At 31.0% G+C, this 24,931-nt stretch overlaps 1 protein-coding gene across 1 annotated transcript; it reads right to left on the bottom strand.

Annotated features, from left to right (window-relative positions):
* Window positions 1-540: 540 nt before the first annotated feature.
* On the bottom strand, window positions 541-24,222 carry LOC143077092 (uncharacterized). The gene is made up of 13 exons (XM_076252955.1): window positions 24,085-24,222; window positions 21,706-21,906; window positions 20,684-20,826; window positions 19,792-19,893; window positions 19,174-19,275; window positions 14,274-14,420; window positions 13,529-13,735; window positions 12,743-12,890; window positions 11,743-11,923; window positions 8,784-9,594; window positions 8,178-8,386; window positions 5,702-5,847; window positions 541-4,807 (listed from the first exon to the last, which is right to left on the bottom strand). The coding sequence occupies exons 1-13, from the start codon at window positions 24,170-24,172 to the stop codon at window positions 4,710-4,712; spliced, it is 2,583 nt and encodes an 860-aa protein (XP_076109070.1). The 5' UTR covers window positions 24,173-24,222; the 3' UTR covers window positions 541-4,709.
* Between the last annotated feature and the right edge of the window lie 709 nt (window positions 24,223-24,931).

The following is a 24,931-nucleotide window of genomic DNA, read 5'->3' as shown; positions in this document are numbered from 1 at the left end:
TTTCATGAATGTGACCTACCGAATTAGACTATTTACCGGATTTGTTATAACATAAGCAACACGACGGGTGCCACATGTGGAGCAGGATCTGCTTACCCTTCCGGAGCACCTGAGATCACCCCTAGTTTTTTGGTGGGGTTCGTGTTGTTCATTCTTTAATTTTCTATGTTGTGTCGTGTTTGCTGTTGTTTGTTTGTCTTTTTCATTTTTAGCCATGGCGTTGTCAGTTTGTTTTAGATTTATGAGTTTGACTGTCCCTTTGGTATCTTTCGTCCCTCTTTTGATGTTCTGACAGAGGTGGGCATCTTTTTCCAAAAAGATTTAAACATTTAAACAATTAAACAAGAAATGATAAAATGCAATCAAAAGAAAGTCTCAAGAAGAACAAAACAAAGAATGAACACCAAGCAAAAACAGTGATGTGTGCTATGATCAATTATTGGAAAGTGATTATACATCAATTACCAGTTCATGTTCACAACACTTGCTTATTGAATAACCTTTATATATATTGTTTAAATTTTTGTAATGAACACTGTATAGGGTTAAAAATTTATTAATCATTAACATTTCAACTAATAACAACATTTTTCAATTTAAACATAAAATCTAGGAATCTTTTTTTTTAAGCAGTTATCATAGTTACCACTGACCTATAATTTTCTACATAAATCACAAGTAAACGTTCATATTTATTTGGATAAATGCATTAGTTAACGTTAAATTGAATCTATTAGCACCAATAAATAACAAAGAATTAAAATTATAATCTATAAATTGTCAAAAGGTAACTAAACTTACACAAATTTAACACTTGTATCAACAATTTTTGTATAAAGATAAATCCTAAATCAAATAACATTATAAGATATATTAAATAACTCTACTAGTATCTACAAATAAACATTTTTTTAACAATATAAATTTAACATATACAAATGAAGGAAGACCTGCTAAATCAAAATTGCAGAAAACACTCATTAGGATATGACTATAGACAATTGCCAAGGCAAATCAAAACAAGTGGTGGACAGAAACTGAACCATCCCACTTTTCTCTTTATATATATAAATCAGTTAAATAACAAACTGAGAAAGTACATTTCTTTTTCAAAAATTCACTCTTTAACTAGCTTTTATAGAAAACTACCAAATAATTACATGTAAAGTATTACTTATAATAAACTATATAAGGACTAAAGAATACTAGCCATTACTTAAAACAAGTTCCAATGAACTCACCATTGATACCAGGCTTAAAATCGTGTACGCCTTATGCATGTTTTATCTTTCATAGACTTCTCAAAGTAATAAACCATGCTGATATTATAGCTTAAATTCTAATATTTTCTTTAGAGTAAATTTCATATTGCAACATGATGAACAGTGAAGGATGACCATATCATCTTCAATGTCCAGAACTCTTAAGTACTCATAACCTATAAATTATAAAATAAAAATGTAAAAATGGCTTACAACATGCAGTATTCTTTTGAATATTGCTAATTTTGAGGAATTTTGTAATGAACATCAATACAGAAAAGTAAAAAAAAAACAATTCTAAAATCTTGAATTGAATAAAACGCTTTTAAAGTGGTATGGGAGTCTAAATCAAAAATGATACAATAGTTCATACTTTGCCAAAACGTAGTATGTATTGATAAATGTTCAAAAATATAATAAAAATTATAGGACACATTTTGGATGGATTATACTGGGAAAAACATCATTTTTGTGATTAGAAGCTTAACCAAATGATAGAATTGTAAGATAAAATACGAGAAGATAGCTTTTAGAAAATGCTTTAAGAATATCAAAAGAAAAGATAGTGTTACCGTGCTATTTTCCCGGTTAAAATACAAAATAGCAAAATTCCATGTAGATTCCTTCAGAAAATGCACTATTTTAGAGTGATCTCCCCTTAAAATGTCAATTCAAAACATTAAAAACTAAGCAAAAAATATCCTAAACTTTTAAAAGTATTAGTATGTACAAATTTTAATCTCATAAATTTGTTCTTTTAAATGCAGATTCACATAAGTTATCTGCATTTCTGCATCAAATTTTGCTAATTTAATTGAAAATTTTGACCTTACATTCTCTGTTTTTTACAATCCAAGATGGCGAAAGACACCCATACTACCTTAAGGAATCTTTTATTGACTACTTAATAATTTAATACCAATTCTAATATGATGTGCTTGTTTCGCTTTGTGAACAAACAAACGCCCTTAATCCAATAAAATTTGTTTGCACATGCGTATCTTGACTTCTTCAGAATAATGAATTTTATCAAATTATCATGCACTTAATATATTTCCTTAACTTTAAAAAAACATTCAAACTCTTAAATGGTGCACATGATGTAACTAATTCCTTTATTATGACTGTAATGTGTTGCATTCCGAAATTGACATATTTAACCTAGATACAACATTTGTTCGTGCTGGCTGTTCAAACTCCTCCCTCTGAAAAATCACAGTGCCAGCCGTTGCTTCTTTACAAACAAAAAAGGGAGGACTCAGGTTTATGGACGAGCCTACACAAACCCGTTTACACTTATACTTATCGGACATAGAAATTACCTTAATTGTCCTATTCAGAATCGAAATAATTGATGCAAGCTATACTTAATTGTAGTTTTAACATAGGTAGGCATCATATTCGTGTTATTTTAGCCCTCATTATCACTCAGGCAAAATAATCACGTATAAAATGCCTACCCATGTTAAAACTACAATAAAGTATAGCTTGCATCAATTATTTCTTAATTATGGTAACCATGATGACAGCTTACAACAGAACTAAGAATTTTAATTTTGAAGAAATTTTCTACAAATATAAAGGTTGTCAAGAGCAGGTCAACTACAACAAAACTTATGAATTACTTGAATTTCTAGAAATCAAATGGCCATAATCTTTTGATTTAGAAATGATGACTTTAAACATGCATGCAGTAGCAGACACAAACTATAGTTAGTCAGTTAGTCCCCTTGACTTTGTACAGCTGATCCTAAAATAAGGAAATTGGAAAAAAACTGAAAGGTAACTGATGAGTGGACATATGGACATCCAGATTTGGTAAAGGGTCATCCAATCTATGAGTATAAAAATGTATGTTTAATTCTAATTTTTATCATATTTTGTTTAGAGGTTCTTATCTGACATACAAATGTCTGTTTCAAAAAAATTGCTTCATCAAAATTCTGCATGTCAACCTTTCAAGACAAATAGTGAAATTGTCTCTTGTCTCTTTTCTGATATAGTGATAGGCACTTGAATTATTTAACTCGGCTCTTGGTTTTAAAATGTGAATCAAAAAGGCTAGATTCCTATTTGTACATAAACGTTGCAAATGAAATGTTTTTTCATATAAAGCAAGTTATCCTGATAATGTAACATAATGTGAAATATAAGCTATAATCATTTGTAAATTGTTATAAAAATATACAATCTATTCAACATTTATTATAAATCTTACCAAAATATAAAATTTAACAAAAGGCAGTAACATCAGCAAATCATAAAACATTTGCTTATATCCAAAACATGCCAACATAATTCATCAATCCCAGCTAAATAAGGCAGTAAAGAAACTATCACAATAATTGGAAATTAAAAAAAAAATCATGTACATCTTTGTACTTTAATATATTTCATTATAAATTATTAACAAATAATAATTCATTTGACATTTTTAAAAATAAGAAAAATACCTCTGTAGAACTTTTTTAACTGGGAAACATGCCATATAAATCTACTTCCTCTGATACATTCTATTATATCTGATCTTATTTGTTTTTGCAGTGACATAAAATATATTTAAAAAGCGTTTAGAATAATCGTTCAGTTCAATTTAATCATCAAGCATCTTATTAACTAGCAGTAAAACAATACCTCAGATAGCTTGAGTAAACTATATTGAGTATAAAAGTATGTTTTAATAATAATTCCTAATCTTTTCCTACAAAACCCTATCAACTGTTGAAGATCACAGAAAGATGGGAGAAATATATAAAATATGAAATAAACCGTGTTTCAGAGGTAGATTAATACTTTTTTAAATAGATAGTTTTTGATTGATGTTTTTAACGTAAAAGTTACCCTTTTGCTGTCATAATAAATTGATAGTACCGTGTATCCCATGTTTTAATTTGGTAAGTAAGAAAGGAAAATGTTCTTATTGGTTTTAGTAGGCGGCTTACTTATGTAGTAATTGGGCCTTAAATTCATATAACATATATATTATGTATAAGAAAAATAAATCTGTTTCAGCTGCAACTCTAAAGCAAATTACTTCATTTTGAGGTCAACAAATATATGGAAAGTTGAGCACTTTTTTGTGACTTTCCCTTGCCATAAAATCTAAAACGGTCTTGTAATTTCTCAACCTTAAAACAAAAGATCTGCCAATAATATAAGTATTATATGAATCTGACATATATAATAAAAGAATATAGCATTAAATTACTTTCATAAACCTTTTCTCACCTAATTAATTATCAGGTACACAACATTCTACTTGGATAAAAAAAAAACTTTAAAAAAGTTGTAAAATTAGTCATTGAAATGAATTATTTCAATTGCATAATGACACAGTACTATAAATTTTTTAAACCAATAACTTTTATCATAACATCTTAAAATGAATATGACCCTTCTTACACATACTCATTTAAGACTTTCATTGCCTTGAACTCAACTGTCCAACTAACTATCACTTAGTAACTGTACTATATCCTGTAGAATCTTGGATCTATGTTCAGCTTGCTGAAGATGGGTTTTCATTGCTTCTGAGAATGTCTTATCTGGAATTTAAAAAAAAAACTGAATATGAAAGTGGTACTCCAGTACATATAAAATAAAATACATCTACCAAAAAAACAATTAAAACTGCGACCTACTGCTGATGATATCCCTGCCATAATATTTCTTCAAATAGGAAGTTGTTGAGTGATGAATCTGAAAACCCATCACACGGTATAGATGACTTATATATACCCTGAAACCAAATTTCAGAAATCTGAGAAAAATTTGACGAAAGTTTCAACTTGGCTATCATGTGTAAAATGATACAATTGTTCCGTAAAATTTTTATGATATGAATCTAAAAACATATCACACAGTATAACTGACTTTTTATAAAAAACCTGAAAACAATTTTAGAATTCCTTGTCAAGTAGTTTCTGAGAAAAATGCGATGAAAATATTCATGGGAAGGACGGACTGACGAATGGATGGACAGACAGAGGTAAACCAGTATACTGTGGATTCATTATTTTCGTGGGTACCATTTTTCGTGGTTTGAAGAAAACTTGCATATTCATGGATATTTAATTTTGTGGTTTTGGCAAAGTCTGCTCTTTAAATTCATGGTTCCCCTGTACACACGAAATCCACAAAAATTGGTATCCAACGAATATTTATGAATCCACGGTACCCTCCTTTTTTAAAGCAGGGGTATAATTACATCAAAGAATGAAATGAGGAATCATAATACCATTACATGTAACCAAACTAAAGTTTTCACATAGTGAGTACCTCCTTTCTTAAAACCCAAAATGACCAAGACATGTATATATGTGGTACGATTGCAAATGAAACAACTCTCAACAAGGGATCAAATAACACAGAAATTTACAACAATAGGTCACCTTATGGCTATCAACAATAAGCAAAGCCCACATATATATTTATCTTACCAAAGACAACAGGACTCAGGATATCCTTTTTAAACACTGTCTTTATACTCTCGGCTGCCACGTATATAACAAAAGAGTCTTTGTTTTTCTCTAAACAAGCTGCTACATCTAGTAAAGACTTTCTCAATAAATCTGGTAACAATGATCTGTAAGTAAAAAATAAATATGATATTCTCAAAATATTTGTAATTTGATCTGTAAGTAAAAAATAAATATGATATTCTCAAAATATTTGTAAGTAAAAATTATGACATTCTCAAAATATCTGGTAACAGTGATCTTTCAACAGATTATCATGTCACAGCAGATGACATTCTTAGAGTGCTCTAAAAATGTAACCTGGTAATTTTATATTCAATTATCTCTGAAAATAAACTGCTAAAAAATGACTTTTTATCTTCAGTTTAAAAACTGATCAACTTGAAACACGTAATTTTTAGATTAGAATTTGAACCCATCATGATTATTACATTTAAGTTTTGTACAGCAAACACACATTTTTTGTCATCAGTCTGACCCTAGAATCAACAAGAGCTGTCAAAATGACAGTAAACCGGATTCTTTAACATTTATTTGTGCTCTGGCATTTATCAATATTACAAGGACCAAAACTCCTAATAGGTAAAATTTATGATTATCAACTTGACTTCCATGTTGTCAACAATAACAACATATAAACTAGATAGAAAATGACCCTCTAGCAGGACAAACTCTGTGCCCTTAATGCATAAACTAAGAAAAAATTACTAAGTCCACCTACCTAGGATTTTGAAAATATCTAAAAAATGAACTTGACCTCCATTTTGTTGTCAGTAACAACATATTAAAATTTTAAAAGGTTTGGTTGAACGGTTCATGAGTAAATGCACAGACACAACATTTTTTAAACTTTCGAGAACCGTAACTCCTGAACGGTAAAAGTTAAAATCGTCATTATTGAACTTGACCTCCATTTTGTTGTCAGTAACAAGTTAACATATTAAAATTTTAAAAGGTTTGGTTGAACGCTTCATGAGTAAATGCACGGACAACATTTGGTTGACGCCCGAAGCCCGCCCGCTGTACATCCCCAAATCAATAACCGACATTTTTTACACAAAAATCCGGTTAAAAATGTCAAAAGGCCAAATAAAGTTGAAGTACACTGAGGACTCAAAATTTCAAAATGTTTTGCCAAATGTAACTAACTGGTCATCTAAAGGAAGGGTAGAAAGTCCTAAGTATTTTAAAAAATATCAAAAGTTTTGTAATTTATGATTATATCAATATCTATATTAATACATTACAGTTATAAAATATCAATTAAGTTAAATCTCAACAAATTGTTAATTAAGTAAGGATATCATCTTAAAACTAACAAATAAAATAACACCAAAATACCATTAAATAATAGTAAACACAAAACCAAAACACAATAGAAGCTCTTATAAACAACTCACCACAATGTTCCTACACGAAAGAAATATATTACTATAAATCTAAACAAGGACACATTGCAAAGAACAGTATTATAACTTTTTTACAATATACATCATTTTTAAAAATGTTCAGAAATCAGTTTTTTTTAGATAACATTTTGTTTTCACTTGAAAAACTTGTAAAATTTCTTTTCTTAAGATAAACACCAGATAGAATGCAATTATTGTACAGAGGTGGATTTAGCGGGACAGTGAGGGGCCCAGCCCCACCTTTAGTGGTAAACATTTGGTTGATTATTTTGGTAATCACTGAAGTATGACTGAAAGGAGCCCCCTCTTTGGCAGTCAGTGAAAATTGGGGAAATTTTTGCATCCCCTTCTGTTGAATTATGTCTTGGAAGAGAGGCACCCAAAACATAAGAATTTTTTCTAAGCTAGAAAAAAAATGATTAGAAATGAAATATCAGTATAGCTTCATGAGAAAGTTAAGAGTTGTTGATTTGTCTTATGTTTTTTTTTTTTATGTCCCTTTGGTATCTTCTGCCTCTTTAATAGTAATTTAATTTTGGATGTAACACGTCTTCTGATTGGCTGACGCTATTTTGTTATCAGACCATAGACATAATTTAGTCATGTGACCGTGATGTCATCAACGTTTTTTCAAGGTTTTCTACGGTTTAAAATGGAATTTAGAATTAAATTATAAGAAATGACTGTAATATTTTTTCTGTCTATTTGAAATAACATAAAAAATGTGGTGCACACTGTTAAATAACCCGCTACGCATATTATTCAGTGTGCACCAAATTTTTTTATGTTATTTCAAATAGACAGAAAAAATATTACAGTCATTCCTTAAATAACAACTCGAATAAAATAGATTTTTAACTTGACAAATGGAAAATACTCTTTATAAAATGAAAAATATAGCCCTATTTAGCTTTATTGTACTAATTAGTTGCATTGATCACATTCATATTAGCTCTATAATTATTCTTATTCATAAACATTAAGATGACAAATCGCAGACTTAAAGTAAAATATTGATGTATACTTACGTATATCTGACAGCATCTATAATACCAATTAAGTACGATGTATCGATATCCATTAATGTTTTATTATGGTTATATTGTTGCTGAACATATTGTAACAGTCTAGGGGAAACCTCAGCCTTCTCCAGTAAATTAACTAGAGAAAGGTCGATGTCCTTTAAAGCTTGTGAGTCTTTTCCATCTATCACTAGACAGCTTACATATTCCATAACCTGAAGAAATTGATTAAAACATTATCAAGACATTATTGAAAGCGCTAATTACAAATAATGTGATCAACATTTTAAATACCAGTTTTTGTTAAAACTTTACTAATCTTTGCTTTATATATTGATATAAAGGTTTCACTAAGTTGCAATTTTCATTATCTATATGAAGGTTTCTAATACAATGTGTCGTATCAATTTTGTGTGTAAGATAATTTTAGGAGAGAAAGGCTCTTCCATTCAAAAGTTCATATAGGAACTAATGAACTATTATTCAAATTGCAATGTTAATGTCTCATCTAAAATGGTAAATAATAAAATCAAACATTTGTCAGCTATAATCTAAAAAATTTAAAATCAAGGATTTATTTGCATACCCTTTTAGATCAAACTCAATAAATACCTTTGTCCTGATAACATTGGTTAAAAGTTCAACATCTGAAACTGAAAAAGAATGTGGAAATGGTGGTAAATCACCTTCCTTGTCATCTAAAACCTCCTCATTAACATTGGAGGATACATCCTTTTGTCTATAATGAACTACAGTATATTCAGTCCCATCATGCTGCAATGAATTTTGGGAGTTGTCTGCTTCCTGACCTTCCTGAACACTTCCCTGTAAATCGGTGTCAATACTTGACAAAACATTTGATTCTTGAGATGAATTCATAGTTTCTCCTAAGTTAACATCTTCCTCACTATTTGTCAAATTTTGCGATTCTGTAGATTTTTCAAATTCACTATCAGATTCATGTTCAGACATTTCTTTGTCCTCATTTTTGACCTCTTTGTAGTCACCACATGACTCAACTGAAGATTCCAAAGTGGAAAGAAATTCTGCATTAGGTGTTGTCTGTATATTAAAATTCCTAACTTCTGTTGATGTTAACTTTCTGGTTTCGCTAATTTCAATAACAGCACGGCCTGCCTCCTTCCTCCTCTCAAATGTAACCTCATCATCTTCATCTTCATCACTGTTCTCTTCAGTTGTAGAACTACTTGTTAAAGATTGATTGTCTACAAAATGAACTTTTCGTAATCCTCCCGGTGTTTTTTCACCATCATGACGAAGAATACTTTTTGTTTCAATGTCAGTTCTCATAGGTGCTAACACCGTTGGCGTAACTAAATTTTCACTTGTATTTCTAGAATTTTCATCTTCCTCTTCATTATCTCCTTCATGTACAATCATACATCTTTTTCCTTTCTTAGTTCTGAAATTTAATAAATAGAGATAGTTTAAATAGTACATAGTATTATGTAAAAATAAACACAGATAGTTTAAATAATACATTGCATAACATAAAAATGGCAGCAGTCCTTTTGCGCCAATTACTGTTTTTTCAGGTGTATCATTTGCGCCAAATTTTGTTTTCCAAATGTATCAATTGCGCCAATACTCTGAACTCATTTGCGCCAATTTACCTGTACACATATCTATCATAAATATTAAGATTAATATATATTTATTCTTATTGTTGGCTTAAAAATATGTTCGGAGATATTTCACCATAAAGATGAGCATCTGAAGAGAAATGACTTAATATACATTAGACAGTCCATGTACAGAGAGAGAAGAAAACTTATTACCTTGCTGAATATTTAATACAAGATATGCCAAAAGAGAAGAAAATAGAAGCTTTTGCTGATTATGTTTTAGTCACATATGTTGATGACACAGTGCTTTGTTTCCACCATGCCTACGGGCTGAAGCTATCTACTGTACCAGTAATGGAACAGAAGCATTCCACACAAATTATAATGAACTGTTTGAATGTTTGTGTTTTTGGACAATAAAGTGAAGTTAAAAGCTACTTTGTACATTAAATTGGGGAGTACCTATGCAGCAGCAGTAAAAATAAGATATGTTTCAGAAAAGGTAACATTTGCCGTGTTAACTGCCGGTTCCAAGTCCTAATAAAGGTGGAGGGAAGTCATTTTCTTCTGATTGGCACATAATTGGCACAATTGAATGTTTTATTTTTGGCGCAAATGATACCATGCAATTGTAGCATTGGAGAAAAAAAGTTTTGGCGCAAAAGGACACATTTTTTGCGCAAACGGATCTCTCCCATAAAAATTGGCTATTACCCCAAATCTAAGATGGTTTTTATATTTATCTACTAAAATGTCTTTACTATTTGAAATATGATGCTTTAACCAACAAAAAACTATGCTCTTTCTCCTTAATCTGATTAGTATCCCTCATTCTGAGACATTCATTGCAGTTGCAACAAACATTGTGTATGTTACAAAAGTGATTCACCATTATTCATTTTGCCAGTTGTATACAGACCTTTAACCTCATTGGTCAACCCCTTTCAACAAAAAAAAGAAATTTCAAATATAGTCATGTCACCTAATTTCACGAGACAGTTGTCTCATTTACATCTGTTAAACTGATAAATTCAGTGCTTGATTGGGGTTGGCAGGGGTTGAAAGGAGTAAAAGAAAGTTTTTTTAACAGTAATGATAATTCTATAAAAGTAAATCCTAAAATCTCCAAATCCTTAATTTGTCATGCTCTTCATATAATAATATTCTTTCATCCCCATATAACAAATCATTTATTAGCAACACTACATGCATACTTAAAGTTAAACCCCCTCTAAAACCACTTATTCTACATCATTCCTGTATAGCTACACACATTCAATACTCTTCCAAACCAGTAATCCTCGATCATTCATGCACTGCATACAATCATACCTCTCCAACACAACAAATACAATCCTTTAGAAAAAGATCTAAAAGATATAAAAGGTTTATGACCCCTTCTGTAGCCATTTTGTATGAATTTTTCAAACTTCAATTGTATCAAAACTACAGATATAATGAATAAAGGAGATCTATAGGCCATTTAGTACATATAGCAAAGGGAAACCTGATGGAAAGCATAATTATTTACTGTTTTATTGCATTTACTAGAAAAAGAGTACTTTGTGGCAAATAAACCAATATTTTTATAGAAAATCCACAGCCTTTAATACAGCGATTTTCGTTATAAAATTTGAAACATAGATTACTCACTTGCTTTTCTATGATATGCTGTGTTCATTTTCTACAAAATGTTCTAACTAACCTGTAAATTCCAAAATACCTCGTGCTGAGTCACTAAAGTCGAGCGCACTTTCAAGGTGTACTTGATTAGGTCCATATTTTTATTTGTTTTAACCAATAACTAAATTAATAAACTTGTTTATAGGAAATCAATGCTAGCACTGCATGCAATAATCCTATACCTATCAGATATCAAATTGCCAAATATGAGAGTACAAGGATAAGGGCTGTGGATTTTCTATAAAATTTCCATATGTTTAGCATTGAATCAACACATGGGTACATAATCCTTAAAAACCTACAATAGTTGTGTCATCTTTGACAGATTGAATAAAAATCTTCTTCCTTCTGTCCTAATTCCGATATTATTCATATAATTCTGTAGTATATTCTGTACTGTTGATGTAGCAGTGGTAAAGATGTGATTTAGTAATGCCTCATATTTGACTATTGCTTCCTCTACATCTGGATTTATATTGTATGCTAAAAAAAATTGTCACATCAATTTTAAAAACATATTAAGTTAGGACAGTAGTTCTTTCTTTTGGCTACTGTACATGATATACTATATATGGTGGAGGGTAGAGGGGGTCCCGATCCTGAAATACCAGGTTTAAAAACACGAAATCCCGAAATCCCAGTCTTAAAAATACGAAATCCTGAGGTCCCGAAATTCGAAAAAAAAAATTCCCGGATCCCGAAAGGGTCAATTCCAAAATCCCGAGCTTAAAAACACCAGATCCCAGAGTCCTGATAAAGGTCCTATCCCCCCCTCATATATCTATTTAATCTTACTGATACCTATTTTCATGGATTGAAGAAAAATTCAACTTTGTGGTTACTTGATTTCCTGGTTTGATGAAATTTGATTAAAGCCTTATGAGAAATTTATATTTGGTTTAACTTTTTATTTTGTGCTTTATTTGTTCTACCAAAATCCATGAAAAATTGATACCCAACAAATGTTAATGAATCCAGAAATTTCAGCTTGCCTTATGGTGTGGGTCCTTGCTCATAGTTCATACTATTGGTTTCAAAAAGGGTTAATTGACTTGCCAAGAACATGGAGTATCTGCTTACGCATTAGGTACAAGCTTTTGTGTTGGGTATTTGCCTGTGTGTTGGGCATTTAATTGTATATTGGATATTTGTTAACCAAAACATTCAAAATTCAACACTGAAAACGCAATGCATTTAGCATTTGCTTCATTTAAGCCTTATTGCAATGGCAATTAGATTTCTTCAGAAAAGAAAGTGATAATTAGCATCTGAAAGAATACACACAAGATTTATCAAACTTACGTATATCTAACCATGACTCTAATGTCATCTGCAATGTTGCTGTTAGATTTGACAAAGTACGACAACCAGACTGTAAGATTTCTTCATGGTCCTCATGATGGTTCAAAGCTCTTAATATCATTTCCAAAGCAGTTTCTCTTATTTGTACCTTAAAATCAAATAACACTTTTGAACACTCCTTAACATGAACACATATATCTGTATATAAAACACATTTAATGATTGATTTGGACTTTAAAATGCTTAAGGAGGTACCAAACACCTTGACTTATATTAATTTGGCTCGTTTAATTTTCATAAAATTTTGAAAAAATGATTACTTTGAGTCTTTGAAAAAATATCAAAATATCAAAAAAATACTTACCAACCACTTCATCATAAAAATTTCATACACAGCAATTTAACAAACACTAATTTTTATCATTGAGAAGCTTAATATTTCATTAACAAGAAAACAAGATTAAAACGTTTAGCCAATTTTTACAGAGTTGTCTTCCTGTAGTGTTAGGTACACCCTTTAGCCTAAATTAAGACTCATATGGAAAATGATGTGTACAAGAAAGCAAGTCAACCAAAGTTTTGGTAAACATGGATTTCTATAATAGCTTTAAATAAAATGCTGGGTGCAACTGATATGATCACAGTTGTTGAACGATGAGCATTAAGTATATGAACACTACATTCAAGCTTGTTACAGCTCTGAATTCATATTTGTATTAATTATTTGACACATCATAGGATTGAATTTTGCCTCATATAAAAATTTGAAAGTATTGCTTTCATTACCTTTTCATTAATCTGATATTGATATGAAGTTATCTTGGCTAAGATATCTAAACAATTTGATTGCACATCTTCCTGGTTCAAATACACAGCCATGCAACCCATCACTGCTGCAGCTGCCTGACATTTTATCATTATTGGAATATTCTGTGGAAAATGGCTGAACTTCCTTAGCAACTGCAGACACAGAACAACATGAGACAATGGGTCCTGGGAGAAAACCAAACAAATATGTTACATTTGGGGACATAAGTAGACTTGGTTGGTTTTATAATTTAAAAACCTGTAATTACTTGGCTGAAATTTCGTCTGCTAATTTGACTAGAAAGCCTTAAGGTAAAAGAATAATATATAAATTTGTAAGTGAGTTAAGTCTGCTTACACTGTTATGTTGTTCCTTTATTGTTTGATTTAAGATTGTTCGAGTTAGACATAAAAAAATCATTTTAGACGTGATTAACATTTTAAACCAAACATATAATGATTCTGTAAGAAAGTCAGTATATCAGTCAAATAAAGTAATAATTATAAACAATCTGGGGGTAGTATTGTTTACCTCTGGATTCTTTATTACATAGAAAGTATAATTTATTGGAGTAAAGGTTGACAGAGAGAAATTTTTATATATACATGTAGCACATTTTTTTGTAAATACAAATATAAACTGTATTCTTGTTAATCTACTTAAAAAAACTTTTTCAATTATTCAATTAAAGAAAAAAATAATATGACTGATAAGTGTACATACTAGTATTTGTCTCAAAATTTCTACAAGAAGTTTTATAGCTGGAGCATGTATTGGCTTGTCCCTTTCTGATTCTGGCATTTCATCTAAATAACTGGTAACCTCATTTAAGTAACCCAGTACAACATTTCTCTGATATTCTGCTACTTCCTGTTAGTAAATATGAGTAAATATGATTAATTAGATATAGGAAGATGTGGTATCAGTGCCAATGAGATAACTCTCCATCCAAGTCACAATTTATAAAAGTAAACCATTATAGGTCAAGGTACGGTCTTCAACACAGAGCCTTGGATCACACCTAACCGCACGCTATAAAGGGCACCAATATATATCAGTGTAAAACTATTCAAACAGGAAAATCAACTGTCTAATCTATATAAAACTAGAGGCTCTAAAGAGCCTGTGTCGCTCACCTTGGTCTATGTGAATATTACAGGAAGCAGATGGATTCATGACAAAATTGTGTTTCGGTGATGGTGATGTGTTTGTACATCTTACTTTACTGAACATTCTTGCTGCTTAAAATTATCTCTATCTATAATGAACTTGGCCCATTAGTTTCAGTGGAAAATGTTAGTAAAAATTTACAAATTTTATGAAAATTGTTAAAAATTGACTATAAAGAACAATAACTCCTAAGGGGGTCAATTGACCATTTCGGTCATGTTGACTTATTTGTAAATCTTACTTTGCTGAACATTATTGTTGTTTACAGTTTATCTCTATCAATAATAATATTCAAGATAATGACCAAAAACAGCAAAATTTCCTTAAAACTAACAATTCAGGGTCAGCAACCCAACAACGGTTGTCCGATTCATCTAAAAATTTCAGAGCAGATAAATGTTGACCAGATAAACAATTTTACCCCATGTCAGATTTGCTCTAAATGCTTTGGGTTTTGAGTTATAAGCCAAAAACTGCATTTTACCCCATGTTCTATTTTTAGCCATGGCGGCCATCTTGGTTGGATTGCCGGGTCACCGGACACATTTTTCAAACTACTAACCCAAAAGATGATTGTGGCCAAGTAGTTTCAGAGGAGAAGATTTTTGTAAAAGATTACTAAGATTTACGAAAAAATGGTTAAAAATTTACTATAAAGGGCAATAACTCCTAAAGGGGTCAACTGACCATTTCAGTCATGTAGACTTATTTGTAAATCTTACTTTGCTGAACATTATTGCTGTTTATAGTTTATCTCTATCTATAATAATATTCAAGATAATAACCAAAAAGAGCAAAATTTCCTTAAAATTACTAATTCAGGGCCAGCAACCCAACAACAGGTTGTCCGATTCATCTGAAAATTTCAGGGCAGATAGATCTTGAACTGATAAACAATTTTACCCCTGTCAGATTTGCTCTAAATGCTTTGGGTTTTGAGTTATAAGCCAAAAACTGCATTTTACCCCATGTTCTATTTTTAGCCATGGCGGCCAGCTTGGTTTGATGGCCGGGTCACCGGACACATTTTTCAAACTACCAACCCAAAAAATGATTGTGGCCAAGTTTGGATTAATTTGGCCCAGTAGTTTCAGAGGAGAAGATTTTTGTAAAATATTACTAAGATTTACGAAAAATGGTTAAAAATTGACTATAAAGGGCAATAACTCCTAAAGGGGTCAACTGACCATTTCAATCATGTTCACTTATTTGTAAATCTTACTTTGCTGAACATTATTGCTGTTTATTCAAGATAATAACCAACCAGATGCTCCGCAGGGCGCAGCTTTATACGACCGCAGAGGTTGAACCCTGAACGGTTGGGGCAAGTATGGACACAACATTCAAGCTGGATTCAGCTCTAAATTTGGATTGTGATTAAATAGTTGACACAGCATAGGTTTCTGACACAGAATGAATGTGGTCTAATGAACTTAAAAAAAAATGTTTGCCTTTGAGCAATTCACTATGCTGTTGAATATTAATCCTCTCAAAAAAATGTTTGAAGAAATTTTCTTTTTATTTATGAAATCTGAAATGAAAAAAATTGACCCTCCAATTTTTTTTTCACATCCCCCTTTCCCTTATTTCAAAACTGATCTCAATTCAAATTTCTAATGAAGTTTGCAACAATAACTACTCATTTAAATACATCATAAAATATTAAAATGTAAAAAAAGTGCTTGTTATCACTGAATGGTAAAGATTGTTTTAATCTATCAGTTGGTAATAAAAGTGAATATACATTGTATATTGTATAAAACAATGATTTAAGTTGATTCAACTACTATTCTGGACAAAGAAAGATAACTCCAATTGAAATCCAATTGGAATTTCTTGCTATTGCACAATATTGTGCAATTAGATATTTCTTGCTATTGTGGAATACTGTGCAATTGAAAATATTTGCTATTGCACAATACTGTGCAATTGAAGATTTCTTGCTATTGCACAATACTGTGCAATTGAAGATTTCTTGCTATTGCTGAATACTGTGCAATTGAAAATTTCTTGCTATTGCACAATACTTAATATAATAATTTTGGATCCTGATTTGGACCAACTTGAAAACTGGGCCCCATAATCAAAAATCTAAGTACATGTTTAGATTCAGCATATCACAGAGGCCCAATAATTCAATTTTTGTTAAAATCAAACTTAGTTTAATTTTGGACCCTTTGGACGTTAATGTAAACCAATTTTAAAACGGGACCAAAAATTAAGAATCTACATACACAGTTAGATTTGGCATATCAAAGAACCCCAATTATTCAATTTTTGATGAAATCAAACAAAGTTTAATTTTGGACCCCGATTTGGACCAACTTGAAAACTGGGCCAATAATAAAAAATCTAAGTACATTTTTAGATTCAGCATATCAAAGAACCCCAAGGATTCAATTTTTGTTAAAATCAAACTAAGTTTAATTTTGGACCCTTTGGACCTTAATGTAGACCAATTTGAAAACGGGACCAAAAATTAAGAATTTACATACACAGTTAGATTCGGCATATCAAAGAACCCCAATTATTCAATTTTTGATAAAATCAAACAAAGTTTAAATCTGGACCCTTTGGGCCCTTTATTCTTAAACTGTTGGGACCAAAACTCCCAAAATCAATACCAACCTTCCTTTTATGGTCATAAACCTTGTGTTTAAATTTCATAGATTTCTATTTACTTATACTAAAGTTATGGTGCGAAAACCAAAAAAAATGCTTATTTGGGTCCCTTTTTGGCCCCTTATTCCTAAACTGTTGGGACCTAAACTCCCAAAATCAATACCAACCTTCCTTTTGTGGTCATAAACATTGTGTTTAAATTTCATTGATTTCTATTTACTTAAACTAAAGTTATTGTGCGAAAACCAAGAATAATGCTTATTTGGGCCCTTTTTTGGCCCCTAATTCCTAAACTGTTGGAACCAAAACTCCCAAAATCAATCCCAACCTTTCTTTTGTGGTCATAAACCTTATGTCAAAATTTCATAGATTTCTATTTACTTAAACTAAAGTTATAGTGCGAAAACCAAGAAAATGCTTATTTGGGCCCTTTTTGGCCCCTAATTCCTAAAATGTTGGGACTAAAACTCCCAAAATCAATCCCAACCTTCCTTTTGTGGTCATAAACCTTGTGTTAAAATTTCATAGATTTCTATTCACTTTTACTAAAGTTAGAGTGCGAAAACTAAAAGTATTCGGACGACGACGACGACGACGCAGACGACGACGCCAACGTGATAGCAATATACGACGAAAAATTTTTCAAATTTTGCGGTCGTATAAAAACAGCAAAATTTCCTTAAAATTACTAATTCAGGGGCAGCAACCCAACAGCGGGTTATCCGATTCATCTGAAAATTTCAGGGCAGATAGATCTTCACCTGTTTAACAACTCTATCCCATGTCAGATTTGCTCTAAATGCTTTGGTTTTTGAGTTATAAGCCAAAAACTGCATTTTACCCCTATGTTCTATTTTTAGCCATGGCAGCCATCTTGGATGGTTGGCCGGGTCACCGGACACATTTTTTAAACTAGATACCCCAATGATGATTGTGGCCAAGTTTGGTTTAATTTGGCCCAGTAGTTTCAGAGGAGAAGATTTTTGTAAAAGTTAACGACGACGACGGACGCCGGACGCCAAGTGATGAGAAAAGCTCACTTGGCCTTTTAGGCCAGGTGAGCTAAAAAAACAAGAAATGAGAAACAAAATTTATGAACAACATCAACAAACGACAACTACTGAAAGAGGGACGAAAGATACCAAAGGGACAGTCAAACTCATAAATCTAAAACAACTTGACAACGCCATGGCTAAAAATGAAAGACAAACAAACAACAGCACACATGACACAACATAGAAAACTAAAGAATAAACAACACGAACCCCACCAAAAAACTAGTGGTGATCTCTGAACATAAGTATGCTTGAAATCATAAGTGCCTTATCAAGGGATCAGGGTATTATAATCATGGTTTTTGGTGGGGTTCATGTAGCTCAGTTTTCAATGTTGTGTATTGTGTACTGTTGCTATCTTTTTAATGTGTTTTTGGTGTATTTTGGCCATGACATTGTCAGTTTGTTTTTTGACTTACCAGTTTGAATAAACTAATCTTTCATCTTTCTATAACACAAATTTAGTACCAAAACTTTTCATTTAAGTCATCCTTTTCTTGGTAAATAGCACTGATTTTTTTATTGATTCTTCAGAACTGACAGTTATTAAAGAACCACTTCATATAGCATCACATTTAAGATTATAGCATCACATAACCATGATGCTAAAAAGTCATGTGAAGAACACTGACTGTATGACATAAAAACAAAACGTTCAAAAACAAACAATATTTGCATAAACTTTTAAAATCCCACAAAATGCAATTAAGTACAAGAATAATTCTAATAATCCCATTGCATCCCCTTCTCACATAATTAAACTTTAATATCATAACCTGCAAGAATCTGAATATCTGATCTGTCATTTTGGATGATAGTTTTGAGTCTGTGTACATGTGGACCTGTTTCGTCAAGAAACTTGCAGCCAGACCTCCAAGCTGTAATAAAAAATTAATATTGACAGGCGGTTTTCACCTCATGTGATAAAAATATACTTTCCAAACCTTCATTTTTTTAATTCAATAGACATTTTGTTATGATGAATCTTTCTTATATTTTACACAAATCAATTTGAGAACTTAGAAACTGAATCACTCACCTGGCAAAAATATTTAATTTTGATATCTATTTTTTTCTTTATTGTATTTCATATATCTTCATTTCCATTAGATATCTATAAATCTGAATAAAATATTGTTTACACTAAATATGCACTTGTATAAAATATATATATATATATATATATAAACAGGAGGATCCAGCTATTTTCAAAAGGAGGATTCCAAACATTTGTCCCCAATTAAAAGCAATTTGTAAAAAAAGGGGGTTCAATCCCTGGAACCCCACTGGATCTGCCTCTGTATATATTGCTTACAGTTGGCAAAATTTTCATGTTTTTGAAACTCTAGAATACAAATATTGAACAACTATTATATTATATTTTTTGTCACTACCTGTTTAGCAGATGCTGACTGCTCAAATAAATCTGGATCTACTGAAGGATGCTGAACATAGAACCAGTCAGAACCTTCCTCACTTACTGCTCGTTGAAGTGGCTGAAAAAAATAATTCAATTAATTATTCATAAATTTAAAATTTATATTTCATGTAGATTTGTAATGCAGCATACTGTGGATTTATTTTTGTGGTCTGAGGAAAAATTGTATTTTCGTAGATATTTGACTTTCATGGTTTTTCCCAAAGTCTGCATACAAGCCAATAGAAATGTTGCACTTCAATGAACATTGAATTTCTAGGTTAACATGTAACTATGAAATCAACGAAAATTGGTATCTCACAAATATTAATGAATCCACAGTAAGCCATCACTACCCTGATAGAAAGATGTCTGTAATCAATTTCATGGTTGACGATTACAGCAGTTTTCAAGTGGCAAGAGTGTTTAACAAATACAGGCAACATTTCTGTGATGTTTTAAATATACTATTTTGAACATTTGAAAAGTTGAAATGGAAGAGGAATAAACAGTAATGTATGCCATCATATATTGGTGACTTTAGTCACAAATGCAATTTAACTGACAATATGAAATGAAAATACAAATCATAAATTGTAAAATCAAAAATGTGTTGACCTCTCCTATTATTAATTGCATGTACTTAACTCTATATTATTTCATTTTTGTCATCTTCAATAGTTATGACAGAGTAAAGCTAGTAAATTCATAGTTTCATAGTTATGATAGTATACTTAAATCATTAATTTATGTATAATTTTTTATCCATACAATTTTTTTTCACATTTAGCATTGGAAAACCTAATTTGAAATCTAACTGTTGAGGGTAATGGTACAAGTATATCTCAATTATTAACTATTATCATTACCTGATTTTCTCCTTGCCTGCCAGGTTTTGTGGGTGGAGTCCTAGAAACAGCAACTCCTGGGGTATGGGGTAACAATCTTCTCTCTTTAGCCATAGGACCAATAAACACCCTCAATTTCTTGTCAGCTACCTCTATTGTTGAACCTCAACACAAAAAAAATGATCTGATGAGGAATTAAATTAATTTTTTTCTAAATGTAAAATTAATTGTGTAACTTTATTCATTTCCTTGTATTAAAACTGGACAACTCTGGTCATAAAACAACAAATAATTAGCAAGTGATTCAGGATATATATTATTCAATAACACGAAAAATAAGGGAAATATTTCAATGAAAGCAAAACAGGTAATAAAACCCACACACAACTGATTTACAGTTCTTATATTGGTCATTCATTGGTCTGGTATGAATGAATCAAATTAATCTAATTTCTATATTTTCTGTGTATTTTCATAACAATCCAGTAAAGCCTTTGTAATACAATGTATATCAAATGATGATTATGGATATATCTTCATGTGTAATAATTATTTACATATTCATATACATATACACTTAATGATTATAATAATCATAGACAAGAAAATCATGAAAATAAAGCTTCGCAAACAGGTTTTAACTATGTTAATTAATAAATTAGCACTTGAAACGGCTAAATTTTAACTATGTGAAAATAAATCAATTTGCATTATTAAAAATGTGACTGCTACTGCATTTTCTTCACATGTCTTTATTTATAGACCAAATTGAAAATAACATATTTATCATTATACCATTTATCTCAGAACTTTTTGACAATTTTTTGTTACTGTTATTTTATAGATTTTTTAAGGAAATTTACTAAATCGATACATGAAACTTAATATCTAAAATTTCAATGATATTAGGGAAATAATTTAGTGATTCATTGTTATTATAATGGTTTTACAATAACATAAAAGTTATATAATCCAAACATATATCACTAATAAAAATACCAACAGGAACTATTTCATGTATTTAATTTCAAACATTTGTATACCTCCTAACAAGTTTATCTCCGAAGTTAATCTTTCCTTGTTGACAAAACAGGACACATCTTTATTGTGTGAGGTTAACATCAATCCCCCATGTTGACACTTGGTAAGCATAAGTAATGGCACTACGATTCCTGACGGTAGCTCTGTAAATCTGTCAGAAGATGACATTGGAGCTGTTTGTACATCGCCATCTTGTCCAAACCCTAAAGAGATAATAATTTATAATAGTCAAATTAAAAAGAAACAGGATTGGGCGCTAACAGTAATCTAATATGCTAAGTCTAGTATTTTCAAGTTTGGAAACAACTAAAAATATCAAACCAAAAAAGAGGTTCTGGATTTTATTTATCGAATACAGAATAATGACTTAAAATAAAGGATAGAAAAATGGGCCAAAAGCATACATATATGACATAACCGGGTGCTAAAATATAAAGAAGAGAAATTAATGGGCAATTTAAATTATGACATATCCAGACCCCAAACAATTCTTTTTCCCAAACATGGATTTACAAGATTCATTTTTATTTTAAATAATTCAAGAATTTTTGTTTAGCCAGAGTTACATTCTATTCTGATTATTTAGTTGAATAATGATTTTTTTTTTAGGCCATTTTTCTATTTTAACTAAATACGGACTCCCAGATATTTCTATAAGCTATCATTAGATGCTTAAAAAAAATCAAATTTCAAATTTGAAAATTAAGTATTATAATATATTTTACATTAAATATATGGATTTTCTCTTTTCAAAATTATAATTTTGACCAAAATGAAAATATATATCTCAGTATTTAAACAAAGAAACTATCGATATTATTTTTTCTGAAAGTTTAAGTAGAATATATATCTGAGCAATAAAAATATGGTTATGAACTTTAATAACATTACAAAATTTCAAGTATGTGCACTTAAAATACTCCTACAATGAATAATACAAAATCATTTTAAATTAGCAATAAAATGTACCTTAGAACTTGACAATAAAAATATGTATATATCACTTTCAAAATTTTGGTGTGTTCATAGCACTGTTCTCATGTTTCTGATTTTACCTTTAATCAGGAACTCTTTAACAAACATTAAATTTTCAAAGCCAAGGATGTATCAATACTTGATCGATTTGTTGATTTGTGTTTAGCACCAGTTTCAGCACTTGTACCATTTCATGGAGGTCAGTTTTTATTGTAAGAGGACGCCAGAGTGCCCAGAGAGAACCATCAACATTCTCTAGGAAAAATGACAATCTAAGTCAATTAAGATTAATCAAGGGCACCTGCCGCATGCATGATTCGAACCCACAACCTCAGTGTTAACAAGCTTGTGATAGTCAGTTATGATCGGCCACTTATGCCCCTTGAATACTTGAAGAGCTATATGACAAAAGAGGAACTGACAAGAATAGTCAAAACCAAATTTTCACATCATTTGCAGCATAGAACTTTGACTTCATCCTCTTATGGTATCAATCAGTATTAATAAGTTATTTTTAAATGTCATAATTAGGAAAATTGTTTTGTTCTATAAAAACAATCAGCGCCAGGATTTAAAGGAATCTAAATCTCAACATCATGAAATTTGAAAAAAGAATTCCCAGGTCCCAAAAGGATCAATCCCAAAATCCCCAGCTTAGAAACACTCGATTAATCAGTCCTGATAAAGGTCCTATCCCCCCTCTTATATGCAATGTCTGAATCTTAATTTAAAAGGTCACTCAATAACACTGTATATAAAAATCACCCCAATGTATGACCTATGGTTGTATAAATTTCATTTGTAAAGGCGGATAACATATATGGTAAATGCATACATCCGTGGCGGATCCAGAACTTTTCCAAAGGGGAGGAAGCTGACTGAACTAAGGGGTGGGCCTGCGGACCAGTCATGCTTCAGTGATTCCCTATATAATTAACCAATTTTTCCAACCAAAAATGGGGGGCCAGGCCCCCCAGGATCCGCCTATGATACTAGATGATCATAGACTTTTTACAAGTCTCACATCTAGTACTGTACATTCAACTTGAGTGTACGTTGACTGTGTTACCCCTTTTCTAAAAACCTTGATCTCTAACTGTATTGTCCATTTCAATCACTACAATTCAAAACAAATATACCATAAGGGGGGACAGTTTAACAATAATTTTCCCCCAACATATTCTATTTCAACTTTCTGTATATCAACAAAATTAAATGCACATCGAAACCAAGTAAAGATTATTCTCTGAAGCACAAGACATATTTAAATTTTCTGTTTTCAGGTCCAGCCTTGCCTTTAAATCTTTTCAAGTAGTACATATTTATCTGTACATAAACCTGGATAAATTTAGAAGAACAAATGTTTGGACTCGTCTATTCAAACGGTGTTTCGACTTTTTAAATACCTATCAAATGAAGTTCCTCAGTTCCTTCTATCTTTAAAACCGTACTGTCCGTTATATTCTTAATGTGAACTATTGGTATTTTGTCCATCTTCTTTCATTTTAATTTTGTTGACAACATTGGTCACATGTTACTTTCAGTTTGAAATGCATCCGGGTGACCTACTTTCGTTTTAAATTCAAAGCACTGAAAGTAATATTTTGCTAAAAGCATTTCATTTTAACTCTTTCGATCTAGTTCCATTTTTTTTTTTTTTTTTTTTTTGGTAATTTCCTCTTTTGAGTTCCAAAAGTATGATGAACATGATCACTAGAGTCAATCTTATATTCTTTGTCGATGTTAAAAATAGGGAGAAATTCCGGTTTCGCCACTAATGCGTCCTTTTTGCCCGGTGCTTTTGTGTCATTAATTTTTACGTTTGCGCCACTAGTTTTAAAAATTAAGTGACAACTACATATGTAGCCTTGGATATACAATTGGCGATCTACTTGGTAAATATACTTGTATAAAATATAATGGTTCTAGTGTTGTTGACTATGCAGTTGCATCTGCAAACTTATTACACGGAGCGTCTTTTTACCACAGAACACCACAGAATACCACAGAACACCACAGAATACCACAGAACACTAAAAATATACCACAGAACACTTAAAATATACCACAGAACATAAGAAAAAACAGCAAAACAACTTAAATATGCAACATAACATTAAAATAACTCAACAAAATGCATGAACGAATATTAATTAGACGGTAAATCTAAATTTCATTACCGATCGCAAACCGCATATCGCTGAACAGCGCAATTTGTTTTTATTTTTTTTTATTTATCGAATTAATTGTGAC

This window comes from Mytilus galloprovincialis, chromosome 1, assembly GCF_965363235.1.
Source record: "Mytilus galloprovincialis chromosome 1, xbMytGall1.hap1.1, whole genome shotgun sequence".
Lineage (NCBI taxonomy): Eukaryota > Metazoa > Mollusca > Bivalvia > Mytilida > Mytilidae > Mytilus > Mytilus galloprovincialis.
Note: the sequence above shows the minus strand (reverse complement) of the source record. Positions and strands in the feature narration are given on the sequence as shown.

What these genes read in the sequence shown, in the direction of transcription:
- LOC143077092 (XM_076252955.1), bottom strand. Translation starts at nt 24,172, where the DNA reads ATGGACAAAATACCAATAGTTCACATTAAGAATATAACGGACAGTACG. An exon ending in GGAGATAAACTTGTTAGGAG is followed by an intron (nt 20,827 to 21,705) that starts GTATACAAATGT and finishes TTTTGTGTTGAG; the next exon opens with GTTCAACAATAGAGGTAGCT. An exon ending in CCAATGTTATCAGGACAAAG is followed by an intron (nt 8,387 to 8,783) that starts GTATTTATTGAG and finishes CAATTTCTTCAG; the next exon opens with GTTATGGAATATGTAAGCTG.